At 49.2% G+C, this 15,266-nt stretch overlaps 1 protein-coding gene across 1 annotated transcript in view; it reads left to right on the forward strand.

Moving 5' to 3' along the window:
• Window positions 1-15,015, forward strand: part of LOC308102850 (kinesin-like protein KIF3C) — a gene marked incomplete at its 5' end in the record, with an annotated part of 28,871 nt that extends 13,856 nt beyond the window's left edge. The window contains 7 exons of the mRNA XM_080452704.1: window positions 37-138; window positions 561-683; window positions 2,423-2,541; window positions 3,109-3,225; window positions 3,755-3,863; window positions 5,153-5,304; window positions 13,526-15,015. Of these exons, the coding sequence (XP_080308830.1) occupies window positions 37-138; window positions 561-683; window positions 2,423-2,541; window positions 3,109-3,225; window positions 3,755-3,863; window positions 5,153-5,304; window positions 13,526-13,613 (810 nt within the window). The 3' untranslated portion in view covers window positions 13,614-15,015. The remainder of the gene's footprint in view (window positions 1-36; window positions 139-560; window positions 684-2,422; window positions 2,542-3,108; window positions 3,226-3,754; window positions 3,864-5,152; window positions 5,305-13,525) is intronic.
• Between the last annotated feature and the right edge of the window lie 251 nt (window positions 15,016-15,266).

The following is a 15,266-nucleotide window of genomic DNA, read 5'->3' on the forward strand; positions in this document are numbered from 1 at the left end:
TTTAAGATATGGTTATTGTGCTTTGTGTTCTGCCAGGCAATGGAGAGCAAGCTGCTGGTTGGTGGGAAGAACATCATCGATCACACCAACGAACAACAAAAGATGCTGGAGATCAAGACACAGGAGATCGCTGAACAGGTGTGTATATATGTGTGTGTGTGTGTGCGTGTGCGTGTGCGTGTGCGTGTGCGTGTGCGTGTGCGTGTGTGTGTGTGTGTGTGTGTGTGTGTGTGTGTGTGTGTACTTTTGTTAAAACACCTGAAGGATTTTTTGGGAAATGTATTATATTATTTGTGTTATTGGCTCAATGTATCTCACAGAGAGATAAAGGTAAATATAAAGATTTGAATTGTGCCAAAGTGAAGTGAACAGCAGTGTGTGTGTGTGTGTGTGTGTGTGTGTGTGTGTGTGTGTGTGTGTGTGTGTGTGTGTGTGTGTGTGTGTGTGTGTGTGTGTGTGTGTGTGTGTGTGTGTGTGTGTGTGTGTGTGTGCGTGCGTGCGTGCGTGCGTGCGTGCGTGCGTGCGTGCGTGCGTGCGTGCGTGCGTGCGTGTGTGTGTAGACTCGGAAGGAGAGGGAGATCCAGCAACAGGTGTTGGTCCGGGATGAAGAGACTGTGGAGCTCAGAGAAACCTTCTCCTCCCTGCAGCAGGAGGTGGAGGTCAAGACAAAGAAGCTCAAGAAGGTAACGCACACACACACACACACACACACACACACACACACACACACACACACACACACACGCACATGCATCTCACACACACACACACGCACACGCATGTCAAGATAACACAAACGGTATTAATAGCACATATACATAGTCTCCATGTACACACAGTCTCACACTCCCAGAAATGTGACTTTGTCCTAATGTCGTTGTCCCCTCTTTACCCCTTCCTTGACCCCTGACCCCTGACCCTTGACCCTGAAATGGACCCTAACGACTCTCGGATGCACACTTTTAAACTCAGTACCTCAAGGTTTGTCCTGCCGTCCCCTTTCTTTTCTGGACATGAGAGCTCTCAGTCTCTCTGCAGCCCCCCCCCCCCCCCCACGTCACACTAACCTAACCATGCAGGGTTTGCTCCGCTTTGCCTGGAGCCCGCCTGCTCTTGGCCTGTCAGCCCCCCCCCCCCCAACCCCACTAACTGGCTGTTACTTTATATCCCCCAACCCAGACCCCCAAACTGACCCCCCCCAGAACTGCCCCCTCGCCCTGGCCTTGTCATCCCAACACCCCGCCCGGTTGACTAACACAGTGATTCTCAACCTTTTTAATTTCAACGACCCCCGGTTTGACATGGATTGTGCCATGGACCCTTATTTTATACAGGTTATTTTTGCTCTGGGACGCCAATATACAAAAACTCTGAGAATGTACAAATACTTGTGTACATTTGTACACTTTCAGAGTTACAGACCCCCCTGGTGGTCCCCGGACCTGACGTTGAGAAACAGTGGACTAACCCCAACAATTGTGCCTGTATGTGTGTGTTTGTTGATGAGGATGTGACTAATGACCTTGGGTTGACCTTTTCACACTCCTCCCCCCCTAACCTGGCACGTTGTGCCCACCACCTTCCCCCCTCCACGACCACATTGGTGACCTTAGACCTAGTTCAGGGAGAAAACAAATGACGCACATCCTTAGACCAGGCCTAGGTTTAGAATCAGACTATTTAGTCCCCCCCCATTCTCGCTACTATAGCTGTTAACATGAACTGCAAAATAAGGACTAAAAGCTGGGTTAGGTAAACCACTTCAAAGTGTGTGTGCGAGCGAGCGTGCGTGCGTGCGTGAAGCTTCAGTTTGTCCTAGCTAGCTCAAGGTTAATTCCTTAAGCCATATATTCTTTGTATGAAAAATAACAAAAATAGCTTTTAAATCTGATATTTAAAAAAAATTATAAGAGGAAGAAAATGTTAGAAAATAAAATATGATTTTTTTTATTTATTTGGAATTTGCTCAAATAGGGATGCAGTGGTTAAAGTGGTTAACAAGGCTGGTAGCCCCTGAGCTAACACAGAGAGCGTTCGATGTGGAAGCTACACTAGGCAGCTAGCTAAGCAAATACACAGGGAAAATGTGAGGGGAGGGTTGCCATGTTCGTGTGCTCCTATTGGTTGGCCATTTCTCCAGACACCAGTGCCTCCGGTGGTGTTGCCATGGGCAACCATGTCTGCAGCCCTGTCGACCGGTCCCTCGTCTATCACTCTATCTACCATATTTATCTAACTGTCTGTCTATCTATCTCATTCTCTCTCTCACTCCTTTTGTCTCTGTATCTTTGTCTTTTGGAATCGCCTTTTCTTACTTCTTTCTCAACACCTCTGCCTCCCTCCCAATCTTTTTCTGCCTTCACTGGTTTGGTTATTCTGGCTGTCACCATCTTTCTTTCATTCTCTCTCTCTCTCTCTCTAGCTCTATGCCAAACTCCAGTGCATCAAGGCAGAGATCCAGGATGTGAACGATGAGCATGTGCGGAGCAGACAGGAGCTGGAGCAGACGCAGAACGAGCTCACCAGAGAGCTCAAGTTCAAGTGAGTCCGAGGATGACGTGCAGAATAATCAGCAGAGATGATAAGCCCTCCTCAGAAAAAACACACTTCTCCTCCGGCAAAAAACATACACCTATTTGTCGGGAAAGGGAGTATTTTCTGGTGCCTGGGGAAGGGGATATTGCTTTTACCGCTTCACCCAGCAGATGGCTGCTCAGATGCAAGCCACCAGGGCCGAAAGGGCAGGTTGAAGCAAAAGTTTAACAAATTAAACTTTAATGCCAAATGTATTGCATATATATATGTTATCATAACACGGTCGAATAGGAATTGGAACTCTCCATTGGAATGTATCAAAGTTCTCCATTGTGTAATAACTATAACCCAATGCTCAGCTAGGTTTTGGTTAGCAACATGGTTACATTTGTTGGTGTGTGTGTGTGTGTGTGTGCGCACGCGCGTGTGTGTGTGTGTGTGTGTGTGTGTGTGTGTGTGTGTGTGTGTGTGTGTGTGTGTGTGTGTGTGTGTGTGTGTGTGTGTGTGTGTGTGTGTGTGTGTGTGCTCGCGTGCACGCGACTACGGTATGTGTGTTCTTGTCTGTACACACAGGTATCTAATCATAGAGAACTTCATTCCTCCGGAAGAGAAGAACAAGATAATGAACAGGCTGACCTTTGACCCCGAGGAGGACCAGTGGAGGTTCCAGCCCCTGGTTCCTGCTGAGAGGTCAGCCTGCTACTGTAGCTTTAATTGTTACTGTGAAATTATTACTCTAAAGCAGTGGTTCTCAAACTTTATTATTTCAAGGACCCCCACAAGTTACAGACCTGTAAGGGTCCATTTGTATACTCTAAGACTTACAGACCTGTAAAGGTCCATTTAGAACCCCCTCAAGGAACCCTGAGGGTCCCTGGACCCCACTTTGAGAACCACTGCTCTAAAGCCCAGATTCACACTTCGTCGCATGACGCACATGGTGTATCACTCAGTTGTTGTTGTCATGGTAACGTGGTCCTCATGTTGAATTTGCTCATGACATGGTATTGCATGTCAGCCACTTTCTCTGCCCTCTCTTTCCTGTGTTGTCTAGTGTTAGATCAGAAAGGGCTTAGATAAACGTAGTACGATACATGTTGGTATTATGTATCATTTGGAAGCATAATAGATAGTGTAGGGAAAATGTAAAAAGAAATCAGGAGCATGCCGCCCCTGCCTGTATTGATTAACTATTAACTACTGCCCTCCCCCCGTTTAGTAAGTTCTCCCAGATGAAGAAGAGACCAACCTCAGCCGTAGGATACAAGCGACCCATCAGCCAGTATGCCAGGGTTGCCATAGCGATGGGAGTTCATTCCAGATACAGGGTAGGTGGCTCAGTGTGTGTGTGTGTGTGTGTGTGTGTGTGTGTGTGTGTGTGTGTGTGTGTGTGTGTGTGTGTGTGTGTGTGTGTGTGTGTGTGTGTGTGTGTGTGTGTGTGTGTGTGTGTGTGTGTGTGTGTGTGTGTGTGTGTGTGTGTGTCCTGTGTATATACATCCATATACATAATATATATATTGTTCATATACTGTACGTGTGTATATATATACTGTAGATATATGATAATATATATATATAAATATATGAAATATATGATACAGTATAAAGTATACTACACTGTACATGAAAATGTACATTCCAAAATATTTCAAGAATATCCAATCTATAAGCTCACAATGTGTCGTGATGATGCACGTTGTAAGCTTATATAGGCTATCTTCACAATTCACTTGACAATTTTTGTAAATATTTGAAATAGGGCTTAAGTGATTAAAACCAGGAAGCACTTATGACATATGACGGCATTACAATATCCAAAATCCCAGGCAATAATTAGTCTCATATCACAATATACATATAATATAGATATTATCTACAATACATGGCCAATACATTAATGAATAACATTATACAACATTAAACTGTGTAAGCAAAGAGTTAACATGGTGATCCTCTGTGACCTTTCATAGCAGATTACTTTCCCTCTGCCAGTAGACCAGTATACAGTACCTTTCTGTTTTTGTTTCCTTTTTGTCATGCTCAACCCAGAGCCCAGATGGACACAATACTCAGTACAGGGGACGGGAGCTATATCAATTACAAATAAAAGGATGTCTGTTATCTTATCTGCCGTGATGTTCTTTTGCCAGGAATGATTGAGTGCATTCCATAAAATAATTACATTCGTGAAGTGCCGGTTTTTCAGTTTAACAAAAGATCTGTCTCTCTCTGTCTCTCTCTCTCTTTGGGACTTTGCTGTCGAAATTATTTTTATGGTTCGCACTGGGCAAATGCGAGTGAAATGTTCTTCCGAAAGTCAAATGGAGTCCCTGTCCCACCGCCGTTTAAACATACTGAATCGGCTAATCGGGTCCTGCTAATGCGTGACAACCAACAGCACGGGATATAAAATACAAGCGATTATTGGGTACAGGTGCTTCTCAACGGCTAGACGACATCTTGGTGTATAGAGGCCTTAATTCACCACTAGTGAATTATAGTAGAGTTTCTACTAAAACTCTTTCTGTTTTCTGTGTGTGTGTGTGCGTGCGTGTGCGTGCGTGCGTGCGTGCGTTTGTGCATGTGTGTTCGTGTGTTGGGGCGGTTGTGTGTATAGGCTGAAAACATCATGTTCCTGGAGCTGGACACGAGTCCTCCGACCACCGGCTCATTAGCTTGTTCACCGGAGGCTGAGTCTAACCAAAGTCCCTCGTCGGACAGCTCTCCCACCAAGGACAGAGCAGGACGGGTCCGAAAGTCACGTTCCTGGTAAGCCTGAAGCCCAGTCTCTGCCTCCATGGAAAAGACAACTTGACTGACCGCTACACTGTAAAATTATAATTTAACTATGAGAAGGCAATGGTATATTTTAACAGTATCAGAGTTAACCACCCTAGCATCAATATTCTGGGCATGTCATAATAGGCGAACATTCACGGCAAATAGCAGATTTGCAAGCTCACTGCACACTCACTTAACCCATTTAGACCGGGAAATAATCTGTGTAATTTTTTTATTTCTTTGGCTATTCAAAAATATCTAAAGATCTAAAGATCTACAAGCTCATAGCGCGGCACTGAGTGCCGCGCTATGAGCTTGTAGATCTGCTTTTTTTTATCGTTAAATGTGTTTAAATCTTTGAATATATATATAGTTTTAAAGCAAACTAACTAAAACTAAAACTAAAATCTTCTGCTTCTGGGAATTCTACAGATGTTGTTATATCAGTGGTTCTCAAACCTTTTCATGTCAAGGACCCCCAAAATTACATGTATTTGGCCGCGAACCCCCATCTCAAAATATTTAGTTCCAGGGACCCATATGAAGCAAAGATTTGAGTTACAAATATTCCCTTAAAAACATATATATACATATATTCAAATATTTGCACAAATGTTCACGATTTTTCAAAACAATAGCAGATCTACAAGCTCATAGCGTGGCACTCAGCTTGTAGATCTGTTATTTTTTGAATAGCCCAAAGAAATCTTAGAAATGACAGAGATGCGTTCCCGGATTGAATGGGTTAACCTGATGTCCGGGGGATGAGACATTGGAAGGGTAGTGCGGCAGCGGCATGGGGGAGAGCGGCCGCCACACACACACACACACACAACAGATATAATAACTGTTGTAACTGTACGTAAATTCCTTTTCACCATCCCACAGATGCACTATAGAACGCCGTGTTTGGGCAAGCCTGATGTCATCAATATGACATCAGAGATTCACAGGGAAGCCACGCCATTAGTTTGTCACCGCTGATTTAGACCACACGAGACAAAAAAAGATGAACGTTCGCTCAAATCTGTGTTGAAGATGGGTCACTCAATATTTTTAACATCAATATTTCCCTTTTAGCACAATGCATAAATGTGGGGAACTTCTTAGTAATGGGAACTGTTTGTGTGTGCCTGATAAACCAGCATTTAGCTGAGGTCCAATTGACTTAACAGGTTTAGAGTCAGTGGATCTTTAAAATGGATTTTTTAGGATCAGCCACATCCTTCCTATGTGGTCTTAATCTGATGGATTATCTCCAGTTGACTCAACACAGCCTGTAATACCAACTCTAGTGGCTAATCTGATTAACCTGTTCCGAGGCCATATACAGTGGTCAAACATACGTGTGTATGTGCTAGCTCTTTGAGAGGGACATAATTCTATACCTCAGTGCAGTCAGTGGTTCTCTTTCGTGGTCGAGACTGGCTCTCCACTAAATATTATTCAATATTTACGGGAACTGTCCCCCCGGGGGCAGTGCTCATGGATACTCTTTAAGACACATCACATATGGTGGCCCTGCCCTGATTTGCAATCAGTGGGGTATTTAAGCCCCACCCAGGCAGAGCCACTTTGATTCTTTGATTTCCACGAGTGCAGACGCTTTGTGGGCTCAGTATTAAGACGAAAAACAGTACAGAACGGGTGTTTGGCAGCGTGTCCACTTACCTTTGGTAGAGAGCAGGTCTTGCGAGGCTCCTCTCAGGACGCTTCGCTGTCATATTTCACACCAAAAGTACATTCCTGGCGAAGCGGCGTGCAACCTGGTTCCGAATCTGACCTAGTCGGAGGGCGGATCAGGGCTGCTGCTGTTCTGCTCGAGTGACCAAGTGGGAAGCCGTCCGTCGGCCGAACGCTTGGTCGCCGGCATCGCCATCGCCGCGGCTGCAGCCTGGTTCCGAATCTGACACAGTCGGAGGGCGGACTAGGACGGCCGCTGGTTTGCTGGAGCGATCAAGTGGGCCAACCCCGTGTAGCGGTTGAGTGCTTGGATCGCCGGCAACGCCGCCACGGCGCGGTACCGGACCGTAGAACCCGAGCGAGGCTGACCTAGTCGGCGGACCTCCGGGCCATCTACTACCGGTGGTCATCACCGCCGCGGTCCGAAAAGCCCTCGGCGGAGCCGAGTGAAAAGAGTAACAAACAAACAAAGTTTGCATTGTGTCCGGGTTACTTCCTTGTTGACGCAAGGAGAAGTGTGCCCCACAGGTCACAAGAGGGCAGTGTGGCGCTAGGCAGGAGTCTCCTGCCAATCACTACACTCGCTGCAATTCTGTCTTTGTATGAGTATATAAATATACTTAAATACTTTCACGGTAAATAAGTGAAATAAAGATAAAGAGACACTTGGCTCTGCTCATATACTGATAGAGTAAGTGTATTGAGTATTAAGTGTATGGGTATACAAATACATACGTTTACGAATATATACCTATTTATTTAGGTATATAGATAAGCATAATATGGCAAACATGGCCAGCCCAGCGCCCCATGTCTGTCTGGGCTGTGGGCGGCCACGTTAGATGTATGCTTTGCTTGGGGATGGATCATGCGCGCACGGGCTGGACCCCTCTGCGTGCATGAATTGCTTTATCCTGCCGGCAGTCGTTTCTCTCCAACCCGCGAAGCGGGGGGGCACCATATATGGTGTGTTGCACGGCAGAGCCGTCCACACCTAGGTGCAATTCTACATTGTGGCGCGCGTTCCACAACAAGGAATGAGTTTGGAGTAGAAATGTCAGAGTCTTCTGTTGGAGCGCCTCAGTGCGGCTGCAGAGTTCAGGTACAACCTCTTCCAGGGGAAGATGGAGACACTAGAAACTCTGCTGGAGACACAAGACAAACTGCTGGACATTGAGTTGGATAGGGGCATCCATCCTAACGAATAAAATGTGTGTATACAAATATAGATGTATATATATATACATATAAGAAAAAAAAAAAAAAAGGCCAGGTGCCTGTCGTTTAGAGGCAAGCCGTTTCCACTGCAACCCAACAGACTGAACGTCCCAGGGTGGCAGAGCCGCACCATACGAGCATATTGGTGCCAGGTTCGGCAGCTTCTGCGTTCAGGTGTAATAACGCACTATACGGCGTGTCGCTGACGGGGTCAGTTCACGCGACCGTGGTGTAGTTCTGTCTGTCGATCTGCCAGTGACACAGACAGGACGTGCTGGTCTGTTGTACACAAACTGTGCGGTACACAAACTGTGCGGCCAATCCCCGGCCATTATAGCCCGCTATACGGCGTATCACCGGTTGGGTCGGTTTACGCGTCCGTGGCGGAGTTACGCCAGTTGAGACACTGGCGGGGCGCGCTGGGAGTCTGTCGAACAATTGCAACAGTATACCCGCGGCCATTATAGCCCGCTTACGGCATATTACCGATTGGGTCGGTTTACGCGTCCGTGGCGGGTCTGCCAGGGGTCCCTTGAATCAGTCGTTGCACGCTATACAGCGTATCGCCGACTGGGTCTGTTTACGCGCTGTAGCGTAGTTCGCTGGAGAACCGGGTTTGGTGATTCCAGCGGAGCACATCCGTACTGTCAGGGGCGAGCGGAGCGCACCATATATGGTGTGTGGCACGGCGGGGCCGTCTACACACCTAGGCATAATTCTGCGTGGTAGAATCCGGTCATCGGTGTGAAGCCACGGAGTAAGCTCCTTGCTCATCCCGAGAATGCACAGAGCCATGGCTATCCGGACGCAGCTAGCCAAACACAGAGGCTACTCCGTCACCATATCAGCGCGCGCTTACGCGGCGCTTGCGTGACCTTAATAGCCCTGACCTTTATGGAGTATGGCTGCTCTCCGGCCGGTGAGGCGCCATCGGTGGCGGTCCTAGTCCAAGCTGCGGCAGGAGGACCGAGCTTGTCCGATGAAGCGGCCTATTGAGCCATCGGCCATGTTAGGCCAGGAGGCCAGTGCCCGGCTACAACGAGCTAAGGAGGCTCGTGGATGTGCACGGGAGGTGATGGCAGGAATGCTCCGGCGGGGCTGTGAGCAGCTTGCCGAAGTAATAGAGTACTTTCTCCACCACTGGTGTGGACAGTCATTATAGCCTGCTTACGGCGTATCACCGATTGTCGGTTTACGCGTCCGTGGCGGGGTCCCGTCAGTGGGAACACTGGGCGGGGCTTACTGGTGGTCTGTTGGAACACACATAAGGCAGCCATTAGAGCCCGCTATACAACGTATTACCGGCTAGGCCGGTTCGCGGGTTCGTGGCGGAGTTCCGTCAGCGGAATCACTTGGCAGGCGGCTGGTGGTCTGTCGAACACAACCTGGGCGGCCATTATAGCCCACTATGCGGCGTGTCACCGATTGGGTCGGTTTACGCGTCCATGGCGGAGTTCTGTCGGTGAATCTGGTCTCAGTGACGCAAGACAGAACGCGCTGGGTCTGCCAGGGGTCCCCTGAATCAGTCATTGCACGCTATACAGCGTATCGCCGACTGGGTCGGGTTACAGCTGTGGCATAGTTCGCTGGAGAACCGGGTTTGGTGATTCCAGCGGAGCATATCCGTACTGTCAGGGACGAGCGGAGCGCAACATATAGGGTGTTGCCGTCTCCACTCCAGCCCAACAGACTAAACGTCCGTGGGCGACGGAGCTGTGAGAGCCAAGCTCAGGCTGTGGCTCCCCCTCTTTACCTGCCCTGCCTGGTTTGGACAGGTCTGTAGAGTTGGATTTTGTTTTGACAAGACTACGAGTGTTGGCAGCCTATTAACCAACTGCAGTGTGCAGTTCAGAGAGCGGGCGTGGTAAATCGCCCCTCTTGGGGTTGGTGTTGCGGCTCGTTTATAGGTGAAACAAACGTGATCCGAAAGGAGAGCCTCCGCATCCAAGATTGGATGACCGGCCGGTGCGTGCTTGCTCAGAGGAGCAGTGCCACAACGATGTGGCCAGGCTCCGGCGGCACTTGGGCACTGAGGCCGGCGCCTCGGCAAGAGAGGTTGCAGGCTCGGCATGGGTTAGAGGCCAGAGCAGGGACTTTGTCCCTTGCTCCAGTGGGACGGGCCACCCTCTGGGCTCGCCCAGAGTTTCAGTTGAGGGCCAGGTTGACCTGGAGGCTGTACCTATGCCCTTTGGGGCTGATAGCAGCCACGGCACTCATTGTGCCCCCGGCTCTCCTGAACATGCGGCTAGTACGGATTGGGTCAATCCCTGCATTCCACCTTATCCAGCCTGATCAGAGTACGAGTCAGTCTTGAACTGCACCCTTCCCACCCCCTCAGGGCAGTGAAGCAGGGTTGCAGTCACTGTTGGGCCCTGTCAGGGCCTTGAAAGTGTGTATGGACCTAACTGCCTTGGGCAGATGGTCTCCAAGGCTGGGCTCCCTCAATGGGTTGAGAAACAATCCAGCAGGCGTATAGGTGGGCAGGCAGGCCAGCCCCAACAGGAATGTTGCACATTCCACACAGGGCCTCGCTGCCTCATGGGCATCTGGCGAGGTGCCCCTCTATCTGAGATCTGTGTGACGGCTCCTGTTTGACGCCGTACATTCCTTGTCATTTACAGTCATGCACCATACGGGCGTATTGCTGGCGGGGTCAGCTAACGCGTTCGGGTATGTAGTCCCGTCAGGACGGTGACACAGTGAAGCATGCAGAGACTGTCAGGGGTGAGCAGAACGCACCATACGGGTGTGCTACGGCATGGCCAGTTACGCACCTGAATTTAGTTCTGCAGGGCGGAAGCCGGCGTGGTCGTGTGAGCCACAGAGTGAGCTCCCTCCTCATCCCAAGATAATTGTGTCGCTGCGCTGGGGATCAGCCAGTGACACGACGGTCCCAAACAAGGGCAACATGTAAATTACCCAGTTGCCGAAGGGGGCGCGTGGCCCTCTCACGATAGGCCAGCAGTCCCCCCACAGGAGGTGGGACCGTGTGCCTTCGGTGCCTTGCGGCATGGGGCATCTGAGCCTTTGAGCACTTGGGCTGCAATGGCTTCTCTCAAGGCAGCATTCTTGCTGTTAACTTCCTCAGCTACAAGAATGTCCCTGTCGTGCATGAGGGATGCTGACGCTTCCTACATGGCAATGCTTGGGTGGTGCTGGTGTCAATCCCTGCATTCCACCCTATGGCCTGATCAGAGTACGAGTCAGTCTATTGAACTGCACCCTTCCCACCCCCTCAGGGCAGGGGAGCAGGGTTGCAGTCACTGTGGGGCCCTGTCAGGGCCTTGAAAGTGTGTAGGGACCTAACTGCCTTGGGCAGGTGGTCTCCAAGGCTGGGCTCCCTCAATGGGTTGAGAAACAATCCAGCAGGCGTATAGGTGGGCAGGCAGGCCAGCCCCAACAGGAATGTTGCACATTCCACACAGGGCCTCGCTGCCTCATGGGCGTCTGGCGAGGTGCCCCTCTAGCTGAGATCTGTGGGACGGCTCCTGTTGGACGCCGTCCGCATTTATCAGGTTCTACTGCATGGGTGTGGTAGCCAGCACCCCTATCACTGAGTGCGTGCTGGGCTCCGCAGCAGGACATGGCCTTCACCAGTCGTATCTGTAAGGAGAATTGTGGAGTTGCAAGCTCTGTCAGTCCATGAGGAGCTTTGCAGGTCTAGGCCCAGATGATGGAGGAGCAGTGTTACGCCCCATCCTGGCCTTTCTCCCCAAAAGTTCTCTCAGAGGTATCTCAATCTGGTGTTTGAGCTCTGTCCCTCTTGACATGCGGACAGATGGAGTACAAAGACAGAGTCGGTTCCCACTCTGCCCTGTTAGAGCTTAGTGTCGTACGTCAGGGCCACACAGGCCCACAGAGTAACAGACCAGCTCTTCGGGTGCTGAAGCAGGAGTGCTTGGACCACTGGCAAAGGCTAGGCTGTCCCGCTGGATCACAGAGATGATCCAGCAGGCTTACAGGCGGGCTGGAGTACCAGTGCCGCCTAGGTGCGGGCACACTCCACCCGTGGGACAGCGGCCTCCTGGGTGCTGTGGAATGGTGCGTCTCTGACGGAGATCCGCACGGCAGCAACATGGTCGACTCTGTCTACATCTACCCAGTTCTACCGACTGAGCGTGGCAGCCAGCACCCCATTCACGGAGCGAGTGCTGGGCTCCAGGCGGTGGAGCAGGTCATACTCACCGTGCCTCCGAGACCCTGGCTCCCGTAGGACAGGCCGGGCTCGGAGTGATGTCGGGCATAGTAAGCTAGCCCTGCGTCTTGCGGGCTAGGTGGCTAATCAGTTGACTGGCCTGTCGCCAGCTGGGCCTAGGTAGCGTCTTGCGCCTAGGCCACAAGCCTTCTTTTTTGACTGGCCTTAGCGTCTGGCGGGGCCGGCTGGGCCTAGGTAGCGTCTTGCGCCTAGGCCACGAGCCTTCCTTTTTTGACTGGCCTTAGCGTCTGGCGGGGCCAGCTGGGCCTAGGTAGCGTCTTGCGCCTAGGCCACGAGCATTACATACTTTTGGATGATAGGATTTTGGAGCACGCCTTGGGCTGATACTGCGGGCTTAAACTGCTTCTGGCTGCCGCGGGGCGGCTGGGTCTGCTTATTTCCTCGCGGTGTGTCTTAGAGAGTTCCCGTAAATATTGAATAATATTTAGTGGAGAGCCAGTCTCGACCACGAAAGAGAACGCCAGGTTACATCCTATGTAACCCTTGTTCTCTGAGTGGAGAGACTGGCTCTCCACGAATCAGCCGCTCCGAAATTCGTGTCAATCAAAGTTAATCAAAGTGGCTCTGCCTGGGTGGGGCTTAAATACCCCACTGATTGCAAATCAGGGCAGGGCCACCATATGTGATATGTCTTAAAGAGTATCCATGAGCACTGCCCCCGGGGGGACAGTTCCCGTAAATATTGAATAATATTTAGTGGAGAGCCAGTCTCTCCACTCAGAGAACAAGGGTTACATAGGATGTAACCTGGCGTTCTCAACCTTTTCTGGATCAGGGCCCACTTGAAAATCTCTAAAGCGTTCGAGGCCCACCCATCTGACCATTTAGCACGGCAGCTGACCCTCATGCATTTTCAGAGCATGTTATGATCAATCAATCCATTGTGTTCCAGCTTGGATCAGTGGAACTACAGAGTATACTCCGTTTTTATTTATTGGTATCACTATGAAAACAAACATTTCAAGGTCATCTTTTTTTTATAATACCATATAATTTTTTTTGGGGGGGGCCCAATTGCCATACCCTCACGGCCAACAAGTTGAGAATCACTGCCTTATAGTGTGTGATTTTATTTCCTCTTCCTGTGTACAGGTGCCAGGCCCCGAAAACCATCGCCTCTTCCTCTTCCAACCTTTCCCTGGCGGCGTGCCACACTGCCGTGCCCACCGCTGCACAATGAGGCTTTCTTTTTCTTCTTTTCTTTTTTTTCATGTTAATTTATTTTGTTCCTCTCTCTCTCTCTCTCTCTCTCTCTCTCTCTCTCTCTCTCTCTCTCTCTCTCTCTCTCATTGTCTCTCTCTTTCTTTTCTGTCAGCGATCACTTTTTGGATGTGTCTTTGACTCTCTGTAAAGCTCTCAAAAACCTCATGGTTCAGCCTACAGCTGCCACGCATATCCACTATTTGATTGCTGGAAGGACACTAATGGCCGGAGTGAATCGCGGGGACGGGAACTGAACATGTGAACCTCAGTAACACCCAATCCACCCACTCCTCTGATGGAAAGACTCAATTTCCCATGCTCTCTTGAGAAAATGAAGGGCAGAGGGTTCTTTCTTTTCCTCCTACAACTCAAACCCCTCCTTCCTTGCATGTATGAGGCTTGAGTCGACTTGTAACGTTTGATCTAACTCACTGGAGTGCGGAATCCTGCAAAGACTAGGTTGCTGTATTGTGTGTACAGGAGACATTCTCCTTGTGTGTACACATGGGTCTGAGAAGTTTCTGAAGCTCCTTGTGTGTGCACACAGGTCCATATAATTAAGTGTGATTGTCGGTTTGTCTATGTGTGTGGCTTTCTAATTGTGTCATGCAGAAGAGAAAGGTCACAAATGAGACTCTCTTGTAAGATATCAGTGTACACATATCTCTTGTATTTGAGGTATTGAAGTAATCGGTCAAAGGGTTTTAAGATGCATTTGTTGTCAGTCCGATCGTGCACTGATGCACAGTATGTGCTTTGAGAACCACTGGTTTAATGACATAAGGCAGGCAGATGCAACATCATGGATTCATTGTGGGCCCACAACCATTATCACATGTCATCAGTCCTATTTTCTGTCTCTCCGCTACATATCTCCCTCTGCTGTATCCAATGCAGCACAATTGCCTTAATATTATTGTTCAAAACAATGACATATTGAGACGTGAACCTCCACAATTTTTCCTGACTACACTCAACCTCTATCAGTCAGCCAGCCCAAGCAATCAATCGGTTTCATTCGCCCAATGAAAAGAACTAAAAAAGACATAGGTTTGAGAATGCTAAAACTGGGCAACCAGGAAATCCAGCCTCAGAGGGATTTAACACATTCCCTTTTAAAACCCAGATTCATGAAAGTGTAAGTGGAGCTGGACGGCCTGTGTTTGAAGCGCAGCGCCCTGTCTGTGGTGTACAATTTAATGGCATAGGGTTCTTTACTTCCCACAGGTTAACAGGGGCAGACAGAGGGGTCAGGCTGACTAATCCATCACTATATTATTCATGCCAGAGCTCCAGTTGCAGCAGGTCCCCTGCCAGGCACCAGTACAGCTCCACCCTGCCACCCTATTGATTCAGCTCTCCTGTTTAGTCATACTTCAAGCTGGTAGTCTCACTCTTTTTTCCCTTTTTTTTTTTACTGTAAATGACAGCTGACATTGTAAAAACATACAACAACAAACAACATACATGATAAAAAATGTCTTAGATGTAGTTGCGAGACACTGTCAAGATTTTATCAATTCCTAAGTACTTGACTTTTTGATGTGAGGTATCTTTAAGGTAGCGACAAAATGGTACATTTAACATGGCAGCCAGAACAATAGGTGCACGCTTTGAGAATTCTACTCTG

The sequence above is a fragment of the Gymnoscopelus braueri genome (assembly GCF_963280865.1).
Source record: "Gymnoscopelus braueri genome assembly, chromosome: 16".
Taxonomy (NCBI): Eukaryota; Metazoa; Chordata; class Actinopteri; order Myctophiformes; family Myctophidae; genus Gymnoscopelus; species Gymnoscopelus braueri.